The following is a 26,465-nucleotide window of genomic DNA, read 5'->3' as shown; positions in this document are numbered from 1 at the left end:
GCCAATCTGAGTAGTGAATGTGAATGTAATGGATAGATTGCTACAGGTATTATATTGTATGCCTTGATTGGACTAGACCAGGGGTGCCCAAACTTGGTCCTGGGGGGGCCTGTGTCCTGCAGAGTTTAGCTCCAACCCCAATTAGACATACCTGAACCAGCTAATCAAGCCCTTATGTCGTGTTCAAGTCCTCCTGGGACATTCGTACATATGAGTTAAGCCGTCATTACGAGGTCAGGTGCGTTCAAGTCACTTTGGTCGGAATAAGATGGCAATTTACCTTTTCTACATAACATTCAACGTTTTTTTTAAACTCTGCATCTACAAAATGACAAATTAAGAGTGTGCGTCACTGTGTTTTTTCTTTTTTCTGTTTTTATTTAATTTATGAAGGTGATGTAAACTGCATCATTATATATTCTATAGTAATTATACAATAATATAATATTTTGTAATATATTTAACTTATATAGTTTTACTGTACATTACAAAAAATAATCATTTTATTAATTTCAACAAATTTACTGTCAGTACAGACGCTGCATATCTATTGTCTTTAGCTACGTCCATTGCATCCGACACATTTTTTCATTGACATGCCCCCAACTCGGAAACACGGGGCTTGAAGAGAATTTTGAGTTTCCTACTCGTAATAATGACTTTGTGGTGGCGTTCATGTGCGTTCAGCTTGTAAATACGATCTATCCAACATGACTTGAACACACTATAACTAGGCATGCTAGAAACTTCCAGGAAGGGGTATTGAGGCAGTTTGGAGCAAAACTCTGCAGGACATCTGCCCTCCAGGACCAAATTTGGTCACCCTTGGACTAAACAATCAGTAAATACTTGAAGACTTATTAGAGCCAATCAGCAGAAGACAAGAACAGAAAATCTGATTCAGAATAAAAGCACACAGTAAACACAACAAAACATAGTGAGCCCCAGTGGTTGATGGGAGACAATTGGTTCATTTTGTCTATCATCTCAGAAAAAGCAAGCGATGTAGCAGTTTGGATTCCTCCTGAAGTCAGCAGTGAGGAAGTGCTCTGGTGTTGTCCTGTTGGCAAAATGCAAGGAATTGTGTTTCTGAATTCAATATTTTGACTTGGTAATTCTACATTTAGGCTGGAGTTTTGCTGAGAAGAGACTTGAGGCAAAAAATATTGCTGCCTAGACTGTTGTTGGATGTGTAGGATAAAACACTTGTGTTTTATTATTCACTGTGACTCTCTGACTGTGTGTTCTTGCTCTATCTGCAGGGTAACCCTGGTAGTGATGGCCTCCCTGGAGCCAAAGGATCAGTGGTATGTACATGAGCTTGTAAAGGACTGTAAGTCTTTGTTATTTGTGATCCACTGTGAATGAGCTTTTTTTTATATATACATTTGGTTCATCTGAGCATTATTCCTGTTTTAAAATTTGTGAGAATCACTTGCAATTATTTGATTCTCTCAAAGCAACACACTAGATAATATAAGGCAGGTTCTTTGTGAACCTGTTTTCACACTCATCTATGTCGTCTTATAGGGTGCTCCAGGTATAGCTGGTGCTCCTGGTTTCCCAGGCCCTCGCGGCCCTCCTGGACCTCAGGGAGCGACTGGACCTCTGGGGCCGAAGGGACAGTCTGTGAGTTTCTGTGTTCATTTTAAATTTTTACCAGTAATCTTCAGTCAACCAGTCACCCCTCTAAAATAAAACCAAACAGGCCAATCAGGACCTGACACAGGTTTATTTAGCAAAAATATCTGGTTAGCTGTACATTGAACTGTGAGCCCTTGTGTTTTATACACCATACACAAATGACAAAAGTAAGCACAAAACAATTTCATTATTAGAGACTCATGATATTTGTATTTGAGTGTGTAGTTGGAGCTAAACTCTTCAGCTTTAAATATATATAAAATAAAAAAAAATACCCATTCTTGTCTTAGGACAACTTTGATGAACCTTTTTGATCCACTTCAAATGTTGACTACTATATATATATATATATATATATACTATATATATTTTGGATCAAAAAAGTTCATCAAAGTTGTCCTAAGATAAGAATTGGGAATTGTTTTGGTTTCAGGACAACTTTGATGAAAGGTTTTGATCCATATAGGTTTTGATGCTATAAAAGTTTTTGATGCTATATCGTTTATAACACAACATGTAAATGTATTTGTGCAGCTGTCAGTGATCAGGACTACCTAAAGTTTTTGACAGGTTAGATGCATTAGATCACTGAAAAAAATAAGAATGGGACTTCTTTGACATTGAAAAGTGTAAATTGTAAATGAAAGCATAATAAGCCAAGAAAAAAACCTGTTGGAAAAAAACCTATACATCTTTATAATTAAAAAAAAAATGCTTCTAACCCTAGTCCCCTCAATCCCACCAGCAAACTTCATTCAGAATATTTTCTGCTCCATTTCTGATAATGTTATTAATAGATGAGATCACGACAATAAATCTACTCATATGTCTGACTCTGATGTGTGTTTCTTTAGGGTGATCCTGGTCTCGCAGGGTTCAAGGGTGAGGCTGGTCCCAAAGGAGAAATTGTAAGTTCTGTTCCTTACATTCACGCTAGAAGTTATTCATAGTCATTTAACTTTATAAACAATAACTTCATAATCTTCAGCACTGTATTCTACAAACAAAGCTGAAATACATGGAGTGAATGGACTTCTTTCATGAAGAATGTTTGTATAAGCACATAAAGCAATGTCAAATGTTACTTTTTATTCATTTTAATTAAAAGTAACTAATCTATACATTTTACAGCTGCATAGATGTAAGTGAAAAGTTAGCGTATAGTATTTAAACCTACTATCAGTGTGTTTTTATCCTGTGTATGTGAATCTGTCAGAGAATGTGGTGTAGGTAAGTTCAGCAGCTGGCTAGTGTTTTATGTGAGTTAAATGTGTTGCCTTACAGCTGTCATGGTTAAATGAAAATGAGGATTTTAAATAAAGGATGGTTTGTTTAGGGTAACGCTGGGCCTCAAGGTGCCCCTGGCCCTGCCGGAGAGGAGGGTAAGCGAGGACCCAGAGGAGAGCCTGGTGCTCCTGGACCCATCGGGCCAACTGGAGAGAGAGTAAGAAACTGTTTCTTCAAATCAGATCTTTAACAATATGTAAGAACTTAATCTGCTTTTCTTGAGACTTTTGTACCTTCTATATGTGACCCATATGAGGACATACACAGGGGTGTTATTCAGCTCTCTCAAGGACTGACCCAACATTTAGATGGGGCTGTTGTAGCTCTTTAAGATGAAGCTTTATACTGCATCATGTTATAAATAATATTTAACAAGGATGACATGCTGTCTGCAGGGATCTCCTGGTAATCGAGGTTTTCCTGGACAAGATGGTCTGGCTGGTCCAAAGGTGAGACGCCTCACATATTCAAAATGCGTAACATACACAGACTTTCAGGAAAATTATAGGAATTTTACTGTTCAGAGATCATGTGTGAACAGGACCTGTTAAGAAATTCTGGTAAATCAGTTCTGGCAATTTGCCTGGAAAAGAAGTAAGGTTACCAGTAAATTACTGACAAAGTAAAGTTTTTACAGCTGAAGAAAATGCAGTTTAAAGGTCATTGTCATGATCGATATTACAGAGTTTAGTGGTATTTTGATTTGGATGTGTGAATGGGATCTTAACATTTGGCAGAAATTACAATTTTACAGCAGTTTACAGAGTTAATATGTGAAGGATATTGTTTTTCGGCATCCATCGCTCTAGACTGCACTTTACCACATTGCAAACCAAGTATTAGTTATCATATGGTTATGAAAGCATGTTTTACTTGATTACAACATGAATTCAGTTTTTGCCATTGTGTTTGTGTCGTAGGGTGCTCCGGGTGAGCGCGGAGGTCCGGGAGTATCAGGACCAAAGGGAGCCAGTGGCGATCCTGGCCGGCCTGGAGAACCAGGTCTGCCTGGTGCAAGGGTAAATCAGTCAATTCGTCTGCAGTGTAAACTCAAAATGGTTTGATACTGATTTTAAAGGCTTGTCATAATTTTCGTTATGCAGGGTCTGACTGGACGTCCAGGTGATGCTGGTCCACAGGGCAAAGTTGGTCCATCTGTGAGTAGACGCTGTTATGCATTACTATTTTTTACTACATTTTTGGCCATTACCATTATAATTTCTAATTATAATTTTGGCCACTCTGCTCTTTAGATATCAGCCTTAGCCATCACAATGTCGATGGGAAAAAAGAATTGGTGCAGAAACTGTTTTTATTCAGAAATTGCTTGTGAAACTTACAAATAATTACAAAGTGGCAAGTGACACTTTGAATTAAACATGAAACTCTGAAGCAGAAAGTCTAAAATAGTCTTTTCTTCTAAATGCGTACTCCAGTAGTCTTTGTTTTATTCACAACTTGGAAAAGTAGCATGGTGAAATGGAAAAGTGTGTTCTGTGTGAACCAGCCCTTAGTCTGTTAAAAGCATAAAGTCTATTGGTTCCACACCAAAAACAGTCTTGAAGAGTCTCTGCGTGTTAATAATCCACTCAAATACAATCTACTATAATATAAAAGAGTGAATGCAATGTCCTGATTCTTTTTAAAATCTCAAGCCCCAGTCATAGGCCATGCTGCTTCTTATATACATAATATAGAAGGTCCTTCACTTCACTTCCTGTCATGTGATCTCTAACAAAAAGACTCTTATAAACGAAACACATGCTTAACAGGGGTTGAAATCTGAGCTGTAAGCATGTGTTTGGAACCTGAATAACTGTAGTGTTCTGTTGAGGATGTAGGGCGCTGCTGGTGAAGATGGTCGTCCGGGACCCCCAGGCCCTCAGGGTGCTCGTGGTCAGCCTGGAGTGATGGGATTCCCTGGACCCAAGGGTGGCAATGTAAACAATAAAACTCTTTTCAATACATGTCAATTTGTTTGTGTTACAGTAATCCGAAATGTGTACATCACTGTTCTTTTAAGTTATAAATTGTATTAAGTATTATGTAAACACTTTTGCATGTATTATTGCTCTGCAATAAAGTAAACAGCGGCAGTTCATATCAGGTATCTTCCTCTTGCTGTAGGGTGAGGCTGGGAAGTCAGGAGAGAAGGGACTTGCTGGAGCTCCTGGTTTGCGTGTAAGTTGCTCACACTGCTTTCTATTATCCTCAACACATCTACACTGCAAAATATAGTGGGCACAAAACAGCTTGAGTAATCTTCAAAGCGACTGAGCTTTGGGTAGAATCGCTGGTCCTTGTCATTAGCAGTGCCGAGCTCTCTTGGCAGGGTTTCTTGGCAGTTTCCTTCTTCCAGAGCTAAAACGGTGACTTGTTTTAAAGAATACTGAACATTTAATCTTGTATATTTCAGTCAACTTTATGATTTTTCTAAACATACATTTGAGTAAATGGTAATTTACAAAGTGGAAAATAGTAAGTGTGATATTATAAAGAAAACATGCTGTTTCCTAAACTAGTGATTGCCTTTCATTTCAAGTCAAGTCAAAGCGTTATGGTCATGTGCATAGAGAACAGTGGACCATGTACATAACTTCATGCCAGCTGTTTGCCTTTGAAGGTTGTCAGGGATGTAACTTGTAAATGTGCCAAAGTTTCAGTGTCAAATCTTTGAAATAATTAAGAGTTTTGTTTGACACTAAGTGTGTCATACGGTGCCCGGGAAAGAGAAAAAAAAAGAAAACGTGTCTGAAATTCCATCTGTTTAACAAATTGTGCCCACGGATTAATAAACCATACCCACGAATTTCCAATCTGTGCACTCAGATTTTGTAAATCTTTTAAGAAACTATTAATAATAATTATTTTATAATAAACATTTTACTGTCTTAAGTGCACTCATTTATTTAGCCTATAATAAAATAATAAAAATAATTGTTGTTGTTATTATTATTATTGTTGTTGTTATTATTATTATTTTATTAATATTTTTATGATTAGCCTACTATATTATCAGGTTACATATATATTTAGGAGAAGCTTGTATCAAAAACTACTTACAAAAGAGAAACAAATTAGTCAAAAGTCAGTCATAACGCAATGCCAGGTTTATTAGCCTATACAATAATAAATGCTAAGATTATCACAAATAAATACAAGACGCACATCTTTCCTATTAAATTGTTGTATTCCACCTCATACCAGCTACAGCTGATAGAGAATCACTTAAGACAATTTGATGTAGGCCTGTTCCACATAATAATATGCAATAAAACAATATATAATATAATTCGTTAACACGTAGGCTAGGAGCTTGCTGTTCTTCGAAAATGAATCCGTGAGTACAGTTTACAAACCTGTGGCAACGGATTGCGAAAGCATGCACACAGATTATGAATTTGTGGGTATGGATAAAAAAACGAAGGTACGCTTTACAAAATCTGAGCACACGGATTGAAAATTTGTATGGTTTATTAATCCATGGGCACGATTTGTTAAACCCAGGGAACAATTCAAGAATTCATGAGTATGGTTTATAAACTGAGGGGACACAGATTATTTTTTTTCTCCCACAGGTGACTTCCCGGGCTCCGTAGTTTCATTATGTGTTGAACACTGGTCTGATGTTGTCCTAGCATTCATTTTAAAACACATTTATTGGCCTGCTTGTGTAAAATTTTACATTTTGGTTGGATTCCTATAGAGGGCCTCTTTGACACTCATTAGTTGATTCTCATTAATGACTCACCTCATTAGTTGTCATTCATACTGAAGTGCGCTTTTTATTTTGTCTTTAATTGTTTGATGGGTAAATCAAATGGAGATCATCTTCACTCGCTGTCTATCTGTTATAGTAAACTGGATGCGTTTTCCACATTTCATCACTCAACTTGTGGCTTCAGTTGTGGATGGATAGAGAAGATACTGGTACTTATTCTGGTCCACAACTAATAAATGTCACTTAATAGTTAAGCATCCAAAGTAACAGAGAAACACTTCCAGTTAAGTAGAATAGTTCAACACATTGCATGATTACCTGGAGAACTGAAAACACAGACCCTTTGGTGTTCTGACTCTTGATTCAGCTCAAATGTGTTGAGCATTACTATTCTGGAGACTGAGAGGATCTTCATGAGGGGAAAGTGTTTGAACCATATGATGCACCTGGACTTGCGAAAGGACGTTTCATGCTTGGCTTTGGATGAAAGCTAAAGAGCAAATACCACAGCCATGGATAAACTTTTTTTTTTCCCCAAGTCATTTATGATTTAGTGCTGTGTCCTTATTCTGCTACCATGAACCAGTTTTGATTGGTAAATGATTATTCCTTGTGAAGTAGGAAGCTTTTTTTAGAAATATGCATCATTTGACAATGGCATTTTTGATCTGGACAGGAGGCAAAAAACACACGAGAGCATCATAAATCATCAGAGTCTGGCATAAGTGACCTGCAGCACTACGATGACACACCTGTATCACTTTTAGAACTATTTCTGAAGAAAATACTGCCACAGTAGTAAATATAAGAGGATAATCATACAGTGAACAGCTGTGGCCAAGCTCACCAAAAGGCATTTTGCCAGTCAACTCTGCTGTCTGTCTGATCCTGTGATTAGGGCGGCATTACAACATGTAGACAACAAGCAGTGACACTAAAGCACTTTTCAAGAAACAGCCATCTCTGACACAAACAAGCACCTTTCATACCTCACCTTCAGCTCTCATAATACAACACTCTGCACTGTTGTGTTGGAGTGACTGATCTCTGTCCTCTACAGGGTCTGCCTGGTAAAGATGGTGAGACGGGTGCTGCCGGACCCCCTGGACCTGCCGTAAGTGTGTCTGCACTTTGACCCACCTGCACACGCGTGTGTTCACATTACATGTTTATGAATGAGAGACTGATGATGATGCTGTGATGTTGACAGGGTCCTGCTGGAGAGAGAGGAGAGCAGGGTCAGCCTGGACCCTCTGGCTTCCAGGTAAGTGTGCAGATCACTGGACAAACGTTAACTGTTGCCATACTAGTCTTATTTAAGTTCGTTCGAGTATTAAACATCACTGATTCAACAAGCAAAAGCGCAGCGTGTTTCCAGCACTTCTTACAGTTATTGTAAATTCACTGTCGCAGCTCATTACTTAACAGTTAACATTAACAATTCCAGCAACAGCAATATGATGAGATATTTATTTATAAAAATGATTCTGTAGACAGCAAAATATTTCCATCTGTCTGGATGACTGTTAGTGTTTATCTGTGTATTCCTGTTGATGGTAAATGATTTTAATGGTTTGCATCTGTTTAAACCCCAGTATGAGCTTGTTCTTAAAAATAAATTAATTGTGAGAAGATTCATGATTTGTCTATGCACTTAACAATTTATTTAGTTTATTTATCATAACTGAAGAAATGTAAACAATATTGAATGTAAAGTACTTACTCTTCGACCCTTTTCAGATGTAAATTATTTCTCAGGAGGTCATGAGATCATTTCGCAATTTACAATTGTTGATCAGTGATTTATTTCTGCCCAGAAATTAGAAATGTCCATAATTTTCTTCCACTAACCTGAAAAAGATTCCCAGCTGATTTTCTTCTTTCTGAATTTCATCACAGTTAATGATCATGTTTTATGATCTTTTACAGACATCATTTTTTTACAGTTGTTTTGTGCCATTTCGTGACTGTTTATTTTGGTCAGGACACTTCTGAAAAAGATTTTATATCACACACTAAAAATAAGCTCACGTACAATAGGGGTTATGCACAAAAGACTTCCGTATTCTGCTAACCAGGTCTCATGTTTTGCATATGCCTCGTTAAATATGAAGCTGTTTTACTCAAGATGCCTTCAAAGTAGACATTAAGATAATCATAACCAATGTTCATCACATATGTGGATTGATATATAAATGGTTTTTTTTTTTTATTCTTTTCACTAACATTTATATATAAAAGTCAAATAAAACATCAACAATAAAAACAGCTAGCTAATTTAACTGATTACCTGAGTCCACTGATATCGCCATTATTTAATACTGCTATTAATACATTCTCCGACAAGCGGAAGTGATGAGACCTGTTTTCCAGGTTTGGTCGGGTGACGTTTGATATAAAACCTATAAGTGCCCTCCCAATAGGCCTGAACCCATTAGTCCATATCATGTCTTTCCACATTATTATATGGAACCTGTAACGATATTATTATATGACATAATAAACAAATCAGTGACACAATTAACTGCTAACTGCTAAGTCTTCCTGAACTACCACTTAAGCTTCTGTTTGTTTTAGAGAATCATCCAGGATCTGGAATAATACTAAGATTTATAGAGGTTACAAAGAACAACCTTAAATAGTTCTACAGCTAAAATAATGAACAGTTTAGTTTAACAACATGTTTGCATGTCATTGCATTGTGAACAAACAATGTTTTTGATGTTTATAGGGTCTACCCGGACCTCCTGGCCCCCCTGGTGAGGGTGGAAAACCTGGTGATCAGGTGAGAGTACCAGAATGTGGCTGCTTTTAAGATGAAGAGGAAACTTTACTTTACACGTTATTCTGCTGGCTGCACATAGATGCGTAATACAGTCTTGTGTCTGTCGTTGCTCATTCAGGGTGTTCCAGGAGAGGCTGGTGCCTCAGGGGCGACCGGACCACGTGTGAGTCTCAACTAAATGCTTTCTTTTTGGTTTGTAAGTACTTAGTATTCTCATGCATTAAAAGTCCCTGTGCCACTTTTCCTCCTCAGGGTGAACGTGGTTTCCCAGGAGAGAGAGGAGGTGTAGGGCCACAGGGGCTCCAGGGGCCTCGAGGTCTTCCGGGAACTCCAGGAACCGACGGACCCAAGGTGAGCAGATCAATCAGTCCAGTACAGAGATCATCATTATCACAATACAGCAAAATATACCATACTGCGATCTCAAATACTGACTCTGGCTCACATGTTTTATGATAACACATGCAACAGCATTCACTTAAAGGGCACCTATTATGCAAATCTACTTTTAGAAGGTGTTTGGGCAGAATTGTGCTAAAAAAACAAGCACTTTGGAGACTGTCCACAAAATATGTTATATTTTAGTAGCCCCGCCCACCGCTATTGACTGACAGGTGCGTATTACCATATCCTCAGACGTTTTGTCTGTGTGCGATCTGCTGTGTCAAAAGCAGAGTCCCGTCAAGAACACCCTTGCTCTGTTTTATGATCATAAAACATTCAAGGATGTTTTGCTGTAAATGTCTATTGAGGCTTTTTAGGAGTTTTAGTAAATTTTCTATAAGTCTATGCACAACTACGATTTGGTTTTACAAATGTTTGTAAGAGTTTATTTATATATTTTGCAAAGTTTATTGATATTTTTCTATACCTGTAAATAAAGGAAAGTATTACATTATGCAAGTTTTCATGGATTTCCTGATGAATATAACAAAAACAGTAAGGCACAGAGTTTATCTTGCTCATTGACTGTTTATACATTTATTGGGTTTAACTAGGAAAACGTGAAGCTAAAAGTTTTGTAAGATCATCTAACAGGTTACTGCAGTTATATTCTATTCTTTGACACTCACTAGGTGTGTTTACAAAGAGCATTGTAATCGGTTTCAAAGTCCAAATAGTCTAAATAAAAAAAAATGCTCCATATAAACACCTCAATTGGAATAAAAATGAATTAAATTGTAATCGATTTGAGAGGAGAGGGATAAACTTTTTTATAAATGAACAAAGTTAACATTCTGCCATGTAAACACATTAAACAGATTTCTTTGCATCTACATCAAGCAGGACAGGTGTTGCGCCAAAATTGGGAGCATTCGCTGGCCGTGTCCCCCTGTCCATCCTCTCCCCTTTTTGCTAAACGTGATAGATTTCGAAAGCGAAAGTGAAACCGGTAAGCACGCATAAGAAGGCCACTGCACACTTTAGGGATCGTCAGCAACTACACACGATCACAGATTGCATGCTCTGATTCATTGTTCAGCAACACTTGGTAAGAAACTGTGTATTTGTTCCATTTAAGTACAGTAAAAATACCGGTCCTCTCACTCTCGTTAATGTTGCTTCTCCACTCTGTTTATTGACATACGCAAAAACAAATTTTCATGTAAAGGAACACACCCCTGAAACAGCACCCGCCCCAAAAACAACACTTTTCAACACATTATAATAAATGATCTGTATTATATTTGGATCTGAAACTTCACAAGCACATTCAGGAGATCCATAAAATTAATATTACATCTTGTAAAAAGTGACATAATAGGTGCCGTTTAATGTGTTTTTTGAAATGCACTGAGCTTAAGGCAAAATGTGATGAAGCTTAATGATCTGGTCATCCATAGGGTGCCATCGGCCCAGGGGGAGCTTCTGGTGCTCAGGGACCTCCGGGACTACAGGGAATGCCTGGAGAGAGAGGGGCATCTGGAATTCCTGGACCAAAGGGTGACAGAGTACGTGCAATGGCAAAACACCTCTCTATAAGACTAGGCCTGTGTCTTTTTGAAATGATGAAATATGTGGGAAAACTTAAGTTTATGAAAATCTCTTGATCCATTACCTACTGCTTGATTATGAATGTGAAAATGTTAGAAAATGTTATTAAATAAATGTTAAAAAAAGAAAAGCACTATTAAAGCACTATTGCCCATTTACTGCTGAGAAACATTTGTGATAAAGGTACTGTAATGGATATCAGTCATAAGATTTGATGGTTTGTGTATCGCAGGGTGACAATGGTGAGAAAGGACCTGAAGGAGCTCCTGGGAAAGATGGCGCAAGAGTAAGAAGAATTAAATACATGAACCATACTACATGAATCATGTATAGCATGTGCATGTTGCAATGTGACTGTACACACGAGACATGGGCTGTATGAATATGCCAGTATGAGTACAATGCTGGATTAATGCATTTGTGAATTCCTATGTGTGTGTCATTTCAGCAGCAGAGCCAAACTGCTATTCTGTAGCGATGTTAATAAGAGTCTTTTTAAATCATACAACTGAAGTTCATGAACAGGAGTGGATGAGGATGTTGTTTTCTATTTTTACAGGGTTTAACGGGTCCAATTGGTCCTACTGGCCCGGCGGGACCCAACGGTGAAAAGGTAATAAAGTTATCAGTTTATTATCATTTTGTTAATGTCTTGAATGTCTAATATTAATCACTACCCTCTGCATTCCTCAGGGAGAATCTGGACCTGCAGGACCGTCTGGAGCTGCTGGTACTCGCGGTGTTCCTGTGAGTCTCTCACAAACTACAGCAGTATTCAAAGACCTGTGTTCATAATAGTGGCATTTCTACTTTCCATACATTCTACAGTGAAGTCAATCTATTTTTGCAACTTGCGTATACAACAACATGAATTGAAACATTCTACCAACCTGTGAATTTACATACTGAAAAGTTTTATCTGTCATACAGTTTTTGTCATACCGTATCTTGCTTAATACACCAGACATGATATGACACACACCAGATTTTCTGACCTCTGGCTAATCTGGATTTTCAAACATGTTTGTTGATAAAAATCTAGTAATGTTCATTCTTATGTTCACTGCAAAGGGCAGATTTTTGATACCAGAAACCACAATCAATACAATACTGCAACAGGGTCAAATTGTCAACAATCCACATACAAAGTTTATAAATATGTGTTAAAAAATAAAAAAAAAAGAAGTAAAATTATATATATTGTTATTGAGCACACAGTATAAGAATGTACTAGTATGATATAATGAAACTGAGGCTTCATGTTTTTGACAGGGTGACAGAGGAGAGACTGGTCCTTTTGGTCCTGCTGGTTTTGCTGGTCCACCTGTAAGTAAAGCAATTCCAAGCTTAATATCTGCACCTCATCTTTATTTTTTCTTTATTTCTGGCTAACAGTAAAAGTTTCAGACAATCCCATAGGCCTAGACTAATGCAGTCTGACCATCAAGCTACTTAAAACACTGTTTGTAGCAGTGCACAAATGAAATCCACAAATAAAAATGGCTTTGGCCTAGTGATTAACCAACTAATGGTGAAACCAGCCATCTAAGTGGTTAAATAAACAGGAAAATAAAATGAAGATGAGGTACAAAAAAAATAATGTGTGCTGCAGCCAAAATTACATGTTGCTCTGGGTGATGAAACAGCAAACTCATCTGCCTTTTTTTATACTGAACACTGAGATGTTAGGGTTAGGGTTAGGTAAGCTTATCTCTCCATATCTTCATCTTTTTTAAAAATTATTATTATTTTTTTTTATGCACATTTAAAGCTGTTACTGCACACCAGTAATGGCAGCGAGCTCTGCTGTAGCTACAGAGACAAACTACAACATTATAATGTCAACTTTCAAGATTTTGGAAGAGTGTTTATGTGCAGTTAAAGTCTCTGTAAAGCAGGGGTGCCCAGACTTGGTCCTGAAGGGATGGTGTCTACAGAGTTTAGCTCCAACTTGCCTCAACACACCTGCTTGGAAGTTTCTAGTATGCCTAGTAAGAGCTTGATTGGTTCAGGTGTTTCTAATTGGGGTTGGAGCTAAAGTGCAGGACGGATGCCCTCCAGGACTGAGTTTGGGCACCCCTGCTCTAAAGGATCTTCAGTGGTGAAGCTGATTCAGAAGCTTGAGGAGCATATGTAGTGGAGGAACAAGCAGGAAGCAGTTTTATAAAAATTCAAAATCAAGAACTGAAGTTTGTACAATCATAAATTTTACAACAAAGCTGAAATTAACAGACCTGAAAACTGATAATAAAGATGCATAAACTGCCACTGCATCTTGATTAATGGCATAAAAAATAGGAGTGATGGACAGCACTGACAGCTGACATTGTTACTGATTGTTAACTGATTTATCTAAATGTGTTAGGGTGCAGATGGACAGCCTGGTGCTAAAGGAGAGCAGGGTGAAGGTGGGCAGAAGGGTGATGCTGGTGCACCGGGTCCTCAGGGGCCTTCTGGAGCTCCAGGTCCTCAGGTAACATCAGCCAATTTAATTTGCTTTTCTGTCTCGAGACAACGTTTGCCCTGTAGTTCTTCATATTGTGCATTCCTGCTTTGGTTATAGGGACCAACTGGTGTGTCTGGACCAAAAGGGGCTCGTGGTGCTCAAGGACCACCTGTAAGTACAAACAAAAAGATATTCTTTGTAAATGTAGATTATGAAACTGAATGTTTATTTTCATGAATTTTGTAGGGTGCCACAGGTTTCCCTGGAGCCGCTGGTAGAGTAGGACCTCCTGGCCCTAATGTAAGTAAAGCAATAGACCTGTTCTCTACGGCAAAGATTTATGGAATAGCTGAGTAGTATAAAAATATAATCATTAGTGTAGTGTAAAACATTGTGTACATCAGTCAAAATTACTAATGGTCAGCTAAAGCTTCTAGGTGCATAAATGTCCACCACACTTCACCATTTTCATTCATACTAATGTGCTTTGGTTGACGTCATTCTCAGGGTAACCCTGGTCCTGCTGGTCCTGCTGGTCCTCCTGGTAAAGATGGTCCAAAGGGTGTGCGTGGCGATGGAGGTCCTCCTGGAAGACCTGGTGATGCTGGATTGCGTGGGCCAGCTGGGACTCCTGGCGAGAAGGGAGATCCTGGAGAAGATGGTCCTCCCGTATGTAGTTCTACTGGATCTCATTTAGTATTTCCACCTCAACACATAGGGAAGATAGTCACACTTAGAGCTTTTAAATGCAAAGTCCACTGATTCAGTTCATCCAGACTCATTTTGTGATGAGAGTCTCATATTATAGAACATTTTTTGGTTCTATTGTTGGAGAATAATATGATTTTGTCACTGTGGCTTTTACTTCTGTCCTGTTCCAGGGTCCAGATGGGCCAGCAGGTCCTCAGGGTCTGGCTGGGCAGCGTGGTATTGTTGGACTTCCTGGACAGCGTGGTGAAAGAGGTTTCCCTGGTCTGCCTGGACCCTCTGTAAGTCTTCATCCTCCCATATAAACACACTGACATTTAGGATAGTAATAATGATAGTGACAGGAGACAGGAGTTTTAGTCATAAGGTTTTTATCAGATTTTCCCTTAAAGTGAACTTTATGTTGTCCTACTTTGCCAGCTTTTCAGTTTCCAGTGAATATATAAGTAAACAAAAGGAATAGAATGTTTTTCCACATTTAGGAATCAACTGCCCTTGCCAATGAGACACTTTGCTGTGAATGCATTATTTAAAAAAAGAACACAATTGCAAAATATAAAGGCACTTTTCCTTTGTTAGCCTCATGCACCATTAACCACAGAGGCAAGCAGCTTTCACAGTGTCACCAAAAATCACAATAGCATGACTCCAAATCAAATCTAAATATGGGATTGCTCATTTCTCAAACAGCACTTACAGTTAAGAAATAGCAAAAGACAAAGAGTTTTATACAACTAAATGCAAGGCTAATACAGGTGGATGTAACTGCTTAATCACATTCAGTTGATGAATCCCCATCACAGGGTGAGCCCGGTAAACAAGGAGCTCCTGGTGGACCTGGAGACCGTGGACCTCCTGGACCCGTGGGAGCACCTGGTCTGACAGGACCTGCTGGGGAATCAGGAAGAGAGGTATGTTACAACCAACCATGGTCCTGGTGATTTACTCCAGCACAACCCGTAAAAACAACCAGCAGTCAAACCAAAGAAAATACGCGAACTGCACACTGTGTGGAGTTCAAGTTGCACCTAAATTGTTTAACTCATTACATTCTTACATTCTCACGCTTGCATGTGATAAAAAAAACTGTGACTTATATTCCAGAAATTACTGTGACACAGTGGTTTCCAATCCTGGCCCTGGAGTTCCCAGCACTGGACATTTTAGACGTCTCCTCAGTCAAACATACCTGAATCTAAGTAAAGACCTCAAATGGGTGTGTCAGATAAAAGAGAAATCAAAATTTTTCAGTGCCAAAAACTCTAGAAATAGGATTGGGAAATACTGTGCTAGTGGAGACTGAATATTTGACAGAAAAAGTAGTACTTGCTCACACAAGTCATTGAGTGGCGATGACAGGCAGCAGACTTCGATGTGCAGAGGCAGCTGTTTGTAAAGTGCTCCCATTTCCAATCCCAAAACTGCCGTTTAGAGCCTGTGCTTTGATCAGGTTGAGAAATTTCACAGCTTCATGAAGATCATTTGGCATTTTCTTGTTTAGGCTTGCCTGTGTATTGTACAGTGGTTCCACATGGCTTTCAGAGCTTCCTCTTTAACCTTCGCAATGTGACAGCTGATTTTGTACCATCGTTGCATTTTACCAGTTCATAATGTTCTATCATGAAAATTGTTCAAAAATTGGTTGAAAACTGACTATTTTGTCCTCTACTTCAGCCTAAAGTAAGGCTGAATTTACAGGATTTTCAAGGCTGAGTAGTAAAATCCATTTAGAGGATTTTACTGAGGCTGTAATACAAAGAAGTGTAGATACAAAGAAGAGTCTTGTACCATAAAGCTTGTAGAACAAGCTCAGTGTTACAGGTCTAGTTTTAAATTGACAAAACCAAAACCAATATTAAGAATCCCAATCAACAAATTAGAAAAAAATGGTATAAAGAAAACAACAGATAGAGATTAGATGCTTTCATTGTACACAATTCCTTGTTGTCTTCAAACTTAATTTAATCAATACATACATACATGCTGTATATACATAAAGAGCTTACAACAAGTTTAATATTATACTTTTTTGCAGGGCAATCCTGGGTCTGATGGTCCTCCTGGCCGAGATGGTTCTGCAGGAATAAAGGTGAGCGTCACAGAGGATTGTGTATATCTCCTTTCTTATTAAAAGGCCTTCATAGACATGGTTCCACTAAACTGTTTTCATTGTTGTATGGTCTAAGTTATGCTTGCTGACCCACTGCATCACTGTTCTGTTCAGGGTGACAGAGGTGACACCGGTTCAGTTGGCGCTCCAGGTGCTCCAGGTGGTACTGGTGCTCCTGGTCCAGTCGGACCCACTGGCAAACAGGGAGACAGAGGAGAGGCGGTAAGTACAGATTCCTAGAGATCTGTAAAATGCATTAAAGAATGACCAAATGTTAGTTATTAGTCTGTAACATTGTGTCAGGAAAATGGTATTTATTATTCACATTATTAAATGTATTATTTAAATGATTTTTTACCACAGATTTTCTCAGTTTAAAATAAAGCTATTTAAATAAATGAATACGTACTGTCACGGGGGCGGAGCAAAGCGACAGACACAGTGGGCGTGACGTCAGGCCTCGGAGAGGCTTTTATTAAACAATAAAACAAAGTGTCCAAAAAGGGGGAAAAAGTGTCCAAAACAAAAGGGGGGGATCTGGTGTCCTCGAAGTGACGGGGTTCCGTGAAGGAGGGGTAGTGTTCCAAAAGGGAAGGGTCCAGGTAAGGGGCGGAGTCCGGCGGCCGCACGCGCTCCCCGCTCAGGTCCGGGGTGCGAGGGGCGGCGGCTTCTCTAGCGGCATCGTCCTCCTCCACCTACGCGGCGCTTCTGGGGGATAACACGGCCCGGCATCCTGGCCCGTCAGCCGTTACGGGTGCGGTCCTCATCCGGACCCGCGGGGTCCGGCAACTCGTCCTGCGGCGCTGGTTCCCTCTTCACCCCTTCCTGGACCCACGAGGACACCAGCGTGCATGCACGGGAAGAGACCGGTCTCCTGAGGAGAGGCGCGCTCGGCATTTTAACAGCGGCGGTGATGAGGCTTCATTCACATCAGGTGTGCCTCATCACACGCCGCCAGACCTGGATGTTTCGGCGCCCCTCCTCCTCCCACACGCCCACTCCCGTCGGGAGCCTGGTGAAGGGCGGCGATTACCGAAAGGGGGAGGCAGTCGACTCGTCACATCCCCCCCCCAAGCGACATCCCCGTCATCCGGTCGCCGCCCACGCAGGAGTGCTACCTTCCTCAACCAGGCTCCAGCGGTCGGAGTGGCGGGGATTCCTCTCCGGGCGACTCCCTCTCGCAACGCCACCGGACCGGGACAGAGAAACCGGAATTTAGTCGACAGCCTCAACCAACCGCAGGGTAAGTGATATTAAATGAAACAAGTCACTTACCCCTTTAGCGGCTGGGAGGCCGTCACCGTCGTCTCTCCGTCCTCCGGGTCCGAATCTCCATTGACTTCTTTTGCGAGCGAGAGGGGATGACGTCACCAGGTGATTCCCACTGCGCTGCCTAAGCTCCGCCCACGCCTGCATTCTCCACCACTTGTCACGGGGGCGGAGCAAAGCGACAGACACAGTGGGCGTGACGTCAGGCCTCGGAGAGGCTTTTATTAAACAATAAAACAAAGTGTCCAAAAAGGGGGAAAAAGTGTCCAAAACAAAAGGGGGATCTGGTGTCCTCGAAGTGACGGGGTTCCGTGAAGGAGGGGTAGTGTTCCAAAAGGGAAGGGTCCAGGTAAGGGGCGGAGTCCGGCGGCCGCACGCGCTCCCCGCTCAGGTCCGGGGTGCGAGGGGCGGCGGCTTCTCTAGCGGCATCGTCCTCCTCCACCTACGCGGCGCTTCTGGGGGATAACACGGCCCGGCATCCTGGCCCGTCAGCCGTTACGGGTGCGGTCCTCATCCGGACCCGCGGGGTCCGGCAACTCGTCCTGCGGCGCTGGTTCCCTCTTCACCCCTTCCTGGACCCACGAGGACACCAGCGTGCATGCACGGGGAAGAGACCGGTCTCCTGAGAGGAGAGGCGCGCTCGGCATTTTAACAGCGGCGGTGATGAGGCTTCATTCACATCAGGTGTGCCTCATCACACGCCGCCAGACCTGGATGTTTCGGCGCCCCTCCTCCTCCCACACGCCCACTCCCGTCGGGAGCCTGGTGAAGGGCGGCGATTACCGACGGGGTGCAGCTGACAATAAGGGGGGGAGGCAGTCGACTCGTCACAGTACATACAGTGAGGAAAAAAATTATTTGATCCACTGTTGATATTGTACATTTGCCCACTGGCAACGAAATTATATAATTTTATAATTTTAAAGGTAGGTTAATAAGAACAATGAGAGACAGAATATCAACAAAAAATGCATTTCAAAAAAAATTAAAGAGTGAAACAATTATTTGACCCCTTTGCAAAACATAACTTAGTACTTGGTGGCAAAACCCTTGTTGGCAATCACAGAGGTCAGACGTTTCTTGTAGGTGACCACCAGCTTTGCACACATCTCAGGAAGGATTTTGTCCCACTTCTCTTTGCAGATCCTCTCCAAGTCTTTAAGGTTTCAATCTTCAGCTTCTTCCACAGTTTTTCTGTGGGATTACAGTCTGGAGACTGGCTAGGCCACTCCAGGACCTTAATATGCTTCTTCTTGAGCCACTTCTTTGTTGCCTTGGCCGTGTGTTTTGGGTCTTTGTCATGCTGGAATACCCATCCATGACTCATTTTCAATGCCCTGGCTGAGGTTTTCACCCAAGATTGGACGGTACATGGCCCTGTTCATCATCCCTTTGAATCGGTGCAGTTGTCCTGTCCCCTTAGCAGAAAAACACCCCCAAAGCATAATGTTTCCATCTCCATGTTTGACGGTGGGGATGGTGTTCTTGGGGTCATAGGCAGCTTTCCTCCTCCTCAAAACACGGCGAGTCGATGCGAAAGAGCTCGATTTTGGTCTCATGGCCATTCCAGCCTTGTGTAGGTCTACAATCCTGGCCCTGACATCCTTGGACAGCTCTTCAATCTTGGCCATGGTGGAGAGTTTGGAATCTGATTGATTGATTGATTGATTGATTGCTTCTGTGGACAGGTGTCTTTTATACAGGTAACAAACTGAGATTAGGGGCATTCCTTTTAAGAGTGTGCTCCTAATCTCAGCTCTTTACCTGTATAAAAGACACCTGGGAGCCAGAAATCTTGCTGATTGATAAGGGATCACATACTTATTTCACTCATTGAAAAATGCAAATCAATTAATACATTTTCTTTAAATGCGTTTTTCTGGATTTTTTTGTTGTTATTCTGTCTCTCACTATTCAAATAAACCTACCATTAAAATTATAGACTAATAATTTCTTTGTCAGTGGGCAAACGTACAAAATCAGCAGGGGATCAAAACATGTTTTTCTTCACTGTACATACATATACAAACCAGTTCACAGGCTGAAAAATTTGTCAACGAAATTGACTATGTATCAGTGATTTTGTGATATTACACAAGTTTAATGTTTGACCCGTGAATGTCTATTCAGTATGGATATTTATGTCGTTTTTCTCAACATGGTGGAATGTGTACGAGTGACTTTAATGCACTACAAATGCTATAAAAACATCAATCAAAATGGTTGTTGGAACATTCCAAGCTTTCTTTGTTGAATTCCTCTTTAAATGTGATGTTGCATCTGGAAAAGTGTACAGCTGGATGGGATGCCGTCTTAAAGCTGCTACTAATACATAGTAAAAGCATGGAAAGTATAGGACTTTCCAAAAATTCACTACTAAAAATGACAAGAAAAAATTATTTATGATTTACAAAAAATGACTTCAAGCCAAAAGATGACATTTTACAAAGAACGCACTTAACACACTCATTACTTTTAACTGCAGGGACCCAAAGGACCTGCTGGACCTTCAGGGCCCGCTGGAGCTCGGGGAATGCCTGTGAGTACTTTTTTTGCCACGCATGAATAACAGCCTGGTCTTTTTCTTGATTCATTTACTTAATTATGCTTTCAGTAGTCAGTGTGTCAATGTATGCACAACAGTTCAGTGTAGCCTTATAGACTTAATGTATAGTTGCAATGCTCATGTCCATTAATCACAGGGCCCACAAGGCCCGCACGGAGATAAGGGAGAGGCTGGCGATTCAGGTGAGAGAGGACAGAAAGGACACAGAGGTTTCACGGGTCTTCAGGGTCTACCTGGGCCTCCTGTAAGTTGCTATTTCTTTGTGACATATTCAGCTAAAGCATTCCATATACAAATACTGTGGTCAGAATTAATGTGATAATATAACAACATCTGTACACTCCACACACAGGGGCAACCTGGTGACCAAGGTGCTTCTGGACCTGCTGGACCTGGTGGAGCAAGAGTATGTAGCCAGGAACATTATTTTTACATCTGTATTTACATTGACATTGCAGAGTTTAGCCCCAACCTAATCAAACTCCAGGGGTCCCATTTATAAAATGTTTTCTTAGAGTGTGTATACGCCAAATCCATGACAACGTTTATATTTATAAAAGTGGTCTTTCACATGGAATAGCACCACATCAGGGTTTAAGCAGATGTACACACTTTTCCTTTTGGGTATCTAGGATGGTTTCCATGCAACATTTTATAAGGCCCAAAGTTCTGAATATTTCTTGAAAGCATGGTGGAGTGCTGGAGCAGGTTGGAACTAAACTCTGGAGGCCGGCAGACCTGCAGGAGCAGGATTAGACACCCTTGGATTATGCAAACAGGTGATGTGTGTTGAGACTCAGACTTCTGACTCTTTTCAGGGACCCCCAGGCCCTGTTGGCCCAGCTGGAAAAGATGGAGCAAATGGTTTGCCTGGACCCATCGGACCCCCTGGACCTCGTGGTCGTTCTGGAGAGACTGGGCCAGCTGTAAGTAGCAAAGCAAAGACTAGATTTATACACCAGTGTCCCCAGCACTTACCATTTTGTATAGACGATTTCATCAGATGTAAACATACTGGTCCCGATACACTTCCTGTTTCTTTTTTTTAACTTTACACAAACATCACAAAAAAATACAACCAACATAACATTTGACTGGATGAAAATGTTACATTAGCACCTTTAAGATGTATTTGTATATGTGAAATAAAATAAAAGGAAGGAAGTGCTTCTGGACCAGTGTTGTTTACATCTAGCGAAATGGTCTATATCCCTGTAGTTAAACACCTGAATCAACTCATTAGCCGGTAAGTATAGACTCCAAGACCTGAAATGGGCATGTCAAATAAAGGAGACATTTAAAATGTGTACTTTTGAGGGTACTCAACAGTAAAAATCCTGAATTAAAAAAGTCTGGCTGTTTGTTTAACAGTAATTTGGTTCATACACTGCTTCTCCTCAGGGTCCCCCAGGAAATCCTGGTCCCCCTGGTCTTCCTGGACCACCAGGTCCTGGCATCGACATGTCTGCCTTCGCTGGTCTGTCTCATCCTGAAAAAGCTTCTGATCCCTTGGGGTACATGAGGGCAGACCAAGCCGCCGAAGGTAACCGTCAAAATGATGCAGAGGTTGATGCCACTCTGAAATCCCTGAACAACCAGATTGAGAACATCCGCAGTCCTGATGGTACTAAAAAGAGCCCAGCCCGGACCTGCAGAGACCTGAAACACTGCCACCCAGACTGGAAGAGCGGTGAGTTTGCCCTGCAAGTATGTTTACTTAGAAATTTTGAGCAGGACTAATGTGGGAGGGTTGGCTTCTGCCTTGATAAAGTATAGGGAATATGTGTGGTAAATAAGGATTTGTCTCTATGTAGGTGAATACTGGATTGATCCTAACCAGGGCTGCACCGTTGATGCTATGAAGGTGTTCTGCAACATGGAGACCGGCGAGACCTGCGTTTATCCAAAACCCGCCAATATCCCACGCAAGAACTGGTGGACTACCAAGGGTGCTGAGCGTAAACATGTTTGGTTTGGAGAAGCCATGAATGGTGGATTCCATGTGAGTCTCTCACTTTCTGGTCTTGTTGACCCTTGAGTTGATTTTAGGACTACACAGAACTGTTCTTTACGATTTAGATCACCTTCATCTAATGAACTTTCTTCCATCTACAGTTTAACTATGGAGATGACAATCTGGCACCTAATACAGCAAGTATTCAGATGACTTTCCTAAGACTGCTGTCCACAGAGGCCTCACAGAACCTCACCTACCACTGCAAGAACAGCGTTGCCTATATGGATGAGACCACTGGTAACCTGAAGAAAGCTCTGCTGCTGCAGGGATCCAATAATGTGGAAATCAAAGCTGAGGGCAACAGCCGCTTCACGTATAGTGTTCTGGAGGATGGTTGCAAGGTGAGGACACATTTTTGACCAGGCGTGGGAATCAAGAATTTAATAATAATAATAATAACGGGGGTGAATATACCATAATAGTTCTAGACCTGTTTTAGTGCAGCAAAATACAAAAAAAAAGGCAGTGTTTACACCTAGTGTTAAGATGCATTTTGGTCAATCAGATCGAGGGAGACACATTACCATACACACCAGGTGTTTTAATCCATCTTTTCTGTCTACTCTCTTTTGAGGGGAGTGTCTATGGGCCATTTTATGTGGGCTTTTTCTGGTCTTTCAATCTAAGGTCCTGTTTACACTAGTGTGTTTTTGTTTTAAAAAAGGCGTTTTTAAATTATCCTCGTCTACACTGGCATTTTCACTGCATTTCAGAAACGATATCCGTCTACACTACACAACTGAAAACGCATGTCACGTGACCATTCATGCAGGTACCACCATAGATATGTATAGCTAGATTCCCTATTATTTAGATGGCGGAAGCGTCTATGTGCTAGAAGCGGTCAGATGGGGAATCTACCTATACATATCTATGGGTAAAACGATGAGCATGATGTTATTATTTACACGGTCGTCAAGAATACGCAGAGCGAATGTGGGCAGCCACGCCATCGTTTTTAAAAGTCTCTGTTTTGGTCCGTTTACACTGAAATGCAATCCCAGAGTTTTCAAGCTAAAATGGGGTCTACAGCATTTTCGAAAGTCTCCATTTTCGAGGGTTGAAAACACTGGAGTAGTATAAATGATAGGCGTAACCGTAGCAAAAGTTATGCATTTTAAAACGAATATGCACTAGTGTAAACTTGCCTAATATTGTAAAGCTTGCGCAATTTACATATCAACCAAATGCTATTTTTTTGTTTGTTTTTTCAAAGGTATGAACCATTTACTGCATGGATAAAAAATCTGCTACACATTTTAATCAGAATTGTCCTGAGGAGAAAAAATAGTCACCTATAAGTTGTCAGCAAATCCTTTAAATTTTACCACTATTCAGAACAGAATTCCTTCTTTCCTTTTTTTGTTTTGTTTTGTTTACTTATCTATTTAACTGAAACATATTTTATGTAGGCCTATTTATTTTATTCCTATCAAATGTTATTTTATTCTGTCTTTCTCCACTTTGTTTGTTGTTTGCCTTTCAAAAATTAACTAAGGTTTAAACGTGTATTAACCATGTTTTTTTGGTGTATTGGTTACCATTTGTATAATCAGTTTTAGTACAAATACCATAGCTAAACTATGGTTATTGTAGCAAAACCATGGTTAATTTTTGGTAACCACATTTAAATCCCAGGTTTAAATGGGGCAAGAGAGCAAAGAGAGCAAGTAGACAACAGTGCCATTGTGTTTTTGTCCTTACCGGTTGTATTCAGCAGCAAACATACAGTGCTACCAGTATAGAGTAATTCACAACTCAGGAAATATTGTTACACAGCTTTCTAAAAAAAAGTGCTGCTCACATTTACATATAAAAAGACAAGCAGTTCATTAGGAAAAACTTGATCTGTGTAAACTGGCTCCTTACAGCTGAGTTTTTTGTCTTTACAGAAACACACAGGACAATGGAGCAAGACGGTCATTGAGTACAAATCACAGCAGACTTCACGTCTTCCCATACTGGACATTGCACCTATGGATATTGGAGGAGCAAATCAGGAGTTTGGAGTGGACGTGGGTGCCGTCTGTTTCTTGTAAAGACAGAGGAACAGATGAAACCTGGATACAGAAAAATTAAGAGAGACAACACACACTCGAGAGCGAGGAATAACAAAAGAGAGAAACTAAAGAACTAGACATTTTTAAGTGGGACATCTTTATGACTAGACAAAAAAGTGCTTCCGAAAGTATTTTTTAGGATATGCACTGATGGACACTAGCAGTACTCATCTGTGACTGACCTGCCATTCCTTGACTGGCAGACACTCTCCCATCTACAGCGTCTCGTCACACACCCTCAGCACTCTGGGAACATCTCACAATCCAACGGAACGGTACATAAGGGAGTATGCCAGAGAAAAAGACAGAAGTAGAAATGTGTCTTGGTTTTATTTATTTATTGTTAAGGTGCTATTTCCCCCCCTGTGCATTCGAATCAAGAGTTGTACATCAGTGAGTCCCACACTAAGTATTTTAGCATTTTCATCTATAATTATTGGACTCACATGCATTTTACAACAGCCTGAATCACATGCAAGTGTTCGTCTTTCTTATCACCACAGTGTATGTAAATTGCTGTGCATTAAAACATAATCAATGGTGCTTTAAAACACCCTGCATTTTTTTCCAACGATGATATAATAGGCATCTAATTGTTTATTTGTGCATATGTGTGCCACACCATTCAATGTACTTTTAAAAGAGCCCTTTCACATATGTGGTCTGTAGCCTAGTTTTGAATTTTCTTTTTTAAGCTACCTCATGCTATAAAAAAACATCACAGAAAAAGTACAACCCTACTAATTATTAAAGTCAGCATTATGCCAGACTGTGCTCTGGACAAAATTCAAAAGATAAATTTAGTTCTGTTTCCTACTCCATGCCCTAAACAAATTTAGTCAAATTACCTTCAATTGGTCTCACATCCTGTCCTATGTATATTATAGTGGAGAAGCTAAAAGCTGTCTTATTGTTTTTATTTTGTTTTTAATGAATGCAAATTTTAAAAATGTACAACCTAGAGATTGCTTTTATCCCCTTTTCCCCCTTCCATTTTTTTTTTAAGTTTTAGATGCATTCTTAGACATATAGGGTAAGAGCCAGCTTCTTAAGGGTAAGAGCGCATCAACCCATCTTGCTTGCTTGTATGTGTGTTGTGTTGCTTTTTAAATTTGTCGATTTTTTTTTTTTGCTAAAATAAAAGGATAGAACATCTTTGTTCAGTTACATAGTATTGGGTTCCCGAGGTGGGTTGATTTACTTTGTCTTTGTTTTCTTGGAAAATAAAGAAAAAATATAGCATCACAGCTTAAAATAGTAAAATAGTTCATTATGACAGTCAATACACCTGTGTACAAATAATACATTGTGCAGTAGTTTACATAGTATGATCTGTCTGTCTGGTTAGTGTATTTATGTTTAGTAAATTTCAACATTTGTGCTCTGTTTGTCTATGACTTTTTACCGTAGCAGCAACACATAGAATCATTTCTATTAAATAAATACAGTAATGTTGGTATATCTTCGATGGTTCTTCTTATGATTATGATTTTATAGCATGCCCTCAGGAGTCAATGAGGATATTAGAGTGACAAGTAATGTGACACAGATAACACACTGTATAATTCTAACTGAAGCTTGAACTATGATGTACAGAAAGAACAGAACCAGAGGACAAAAATATCTTTGTTCCAATGTGTGAGAAAGACTGAAGCAAATAGTTTGAGATCCACAGTGATCATCACTCTTACCTGGTACTCTCCTCATCCCTGGTCTAAAGTTCCCTGGACCTTATACACCACAATGTTCTCTGGTTGACTATAGTCTTTGCCCATTTATCACAAGGATTCAGTGTGACTCCAAAAATATTGATACTCTACTGGAACACTGCTTGTCAGATCTGGATCATCTCTTCCA

At 40.2% G+C, this 26,465-nt stretch overlaps 1 protein-coding gene across 2 annotated transcripts in view; it reads left to right on the top strand.

Moving 5' to 3' along the window:
* The window catches only part of col2a1b (collagen, type II, alpha 1b), a 43,001-nt gene extending 16,934 nt beyond the window's left edge, over positions 1-26,067 (top strand). For both annotated transcript variants that reach the window (XM_051122202.1, XM_051122201.1), the window contains 35 exons: positions 1,263-1,307; positions 1,531-1,629; positions 2,499-2,552; positions 2,981-3,088; positions 3,327-3,380; positions 3,852-3,950; positions 4,035-4,088; positions 4,773-4,871; positions 5,059-5,112; positions 7,713-7,766; positions 7,863-7,916; positions 9,384-9,437; positions 9,556-9,600; positions 9,690-9,788; positions 11,282-11,389; positions 11,665-11,718; positions 11,992-12,045; positions 12,126-12,179; positions 12,705-12,758; positions 13,798-13,905; positions 13,996-14,049; positions 14,125-14,178; positions 14,386-14,547; positions 14,760-14,867; positions 15,390-15,497; positions 16,622-16,675; positions 16,811-16,918; positions 20,451-20,504; positions 20,668-20,775; positions 20,884-20,937; positions 21,350-21,457; positions 21,933-22,221; positions 22,346-22,533; positions 22,647-22,889; positions 24,441-26,067. In XM_051122202.1, the coding sequence (XP_050978159.1) occupies positions 1,263-1,307; positions 1,531-1,629; positions 2,499-2,552; positions 2,981-3,088; positions 3,327-3,380; positions 3,852-3,950; positions 4,035-4,088; positions 4,773-4,871; positions 5,059-5,112; positions 7,713-7,766; positions 7,863-7,916; positions 9,384-9,437; positions 9,556-9,600; positions 9,690-9,788; positions 11,282-11,389; positions 11,665-11,718; positions 11,992-12,045; positions 12,126-12,179; positions 12,705-12,758; positions 13,798-13,905; positions 13,996-14,049; positions 14,125-14,178; positions 14,386-14,547; positions 14,760-14,867; positions 15,390-15,497; positions 16,622-16,675; positions 16,811-16,918; positions 20,451-20,504; positions 20,668-20,775; positions 20,884-20,937; positions 21,350-21,457; positions 21,933-22,221; positions 22,346-22,533; positions 22,647-22,889; positions 24,441-24,587 (3,243 nt within the window). In that variant the 3' untranslated portion in view covers positions 24,588-26,067. The remainder of the gene's footprint in view (positions 1-1,262; positions 1,308-1,530; positions 1,630-2,498; positions 2,553-2,980; positions 3,089-3,326; positions 3,381-3,851; positions 3,951-4,034; positions 4,089-4,772; positions 4,872-5,058; positions 5,113-7,712; positions 7,767-7,862; positions 7,917-9,383; positions 9,438-9,555; positions 9,601-9,689; positions 9,789-11,281; positions 11,390-11,664; positions 11,719-11,991; positions 12,046-12,125; positions 12,180-12,704; positions 12,759-13,797; positions 13,906-13,995; positions 14,050-14,124; positions 14,179-14,385; positions 14,548-14,759; positions 14,868-15,389; positions 15,498-16,621; positions 16,676-16,810; positions 16,919-20,450; positions 20,505-20,667; positions 20,776-20,883; positions 20,938-21,349; positions 21,458-21,932; positions 22,222-22,345; positions 22,534-22,646; positions 22,890-24,440) is intronic.
* Positions 26,068-26,465: the final 398 nt, after the last annotated feature.

The sequence above is a fragment of the Labeo rohita genome, chromosome 11 (genome assembly GCF_022985175.1).
Source record: "Labeo rohita strain BAU-BD-2019 chromosome 11, IGBB_LRoh.1.0, whole genome shotgun sequence".
Lineage (NCBI taxonomy): Eukaryota > Metazoa > Chordata > Actinopteri > Cypriniformes > Cyprinidae > Labeo > Labeo rohita.
This window is presented reverse-complemented; position numbering and strand designations above follow the sequence as displayed.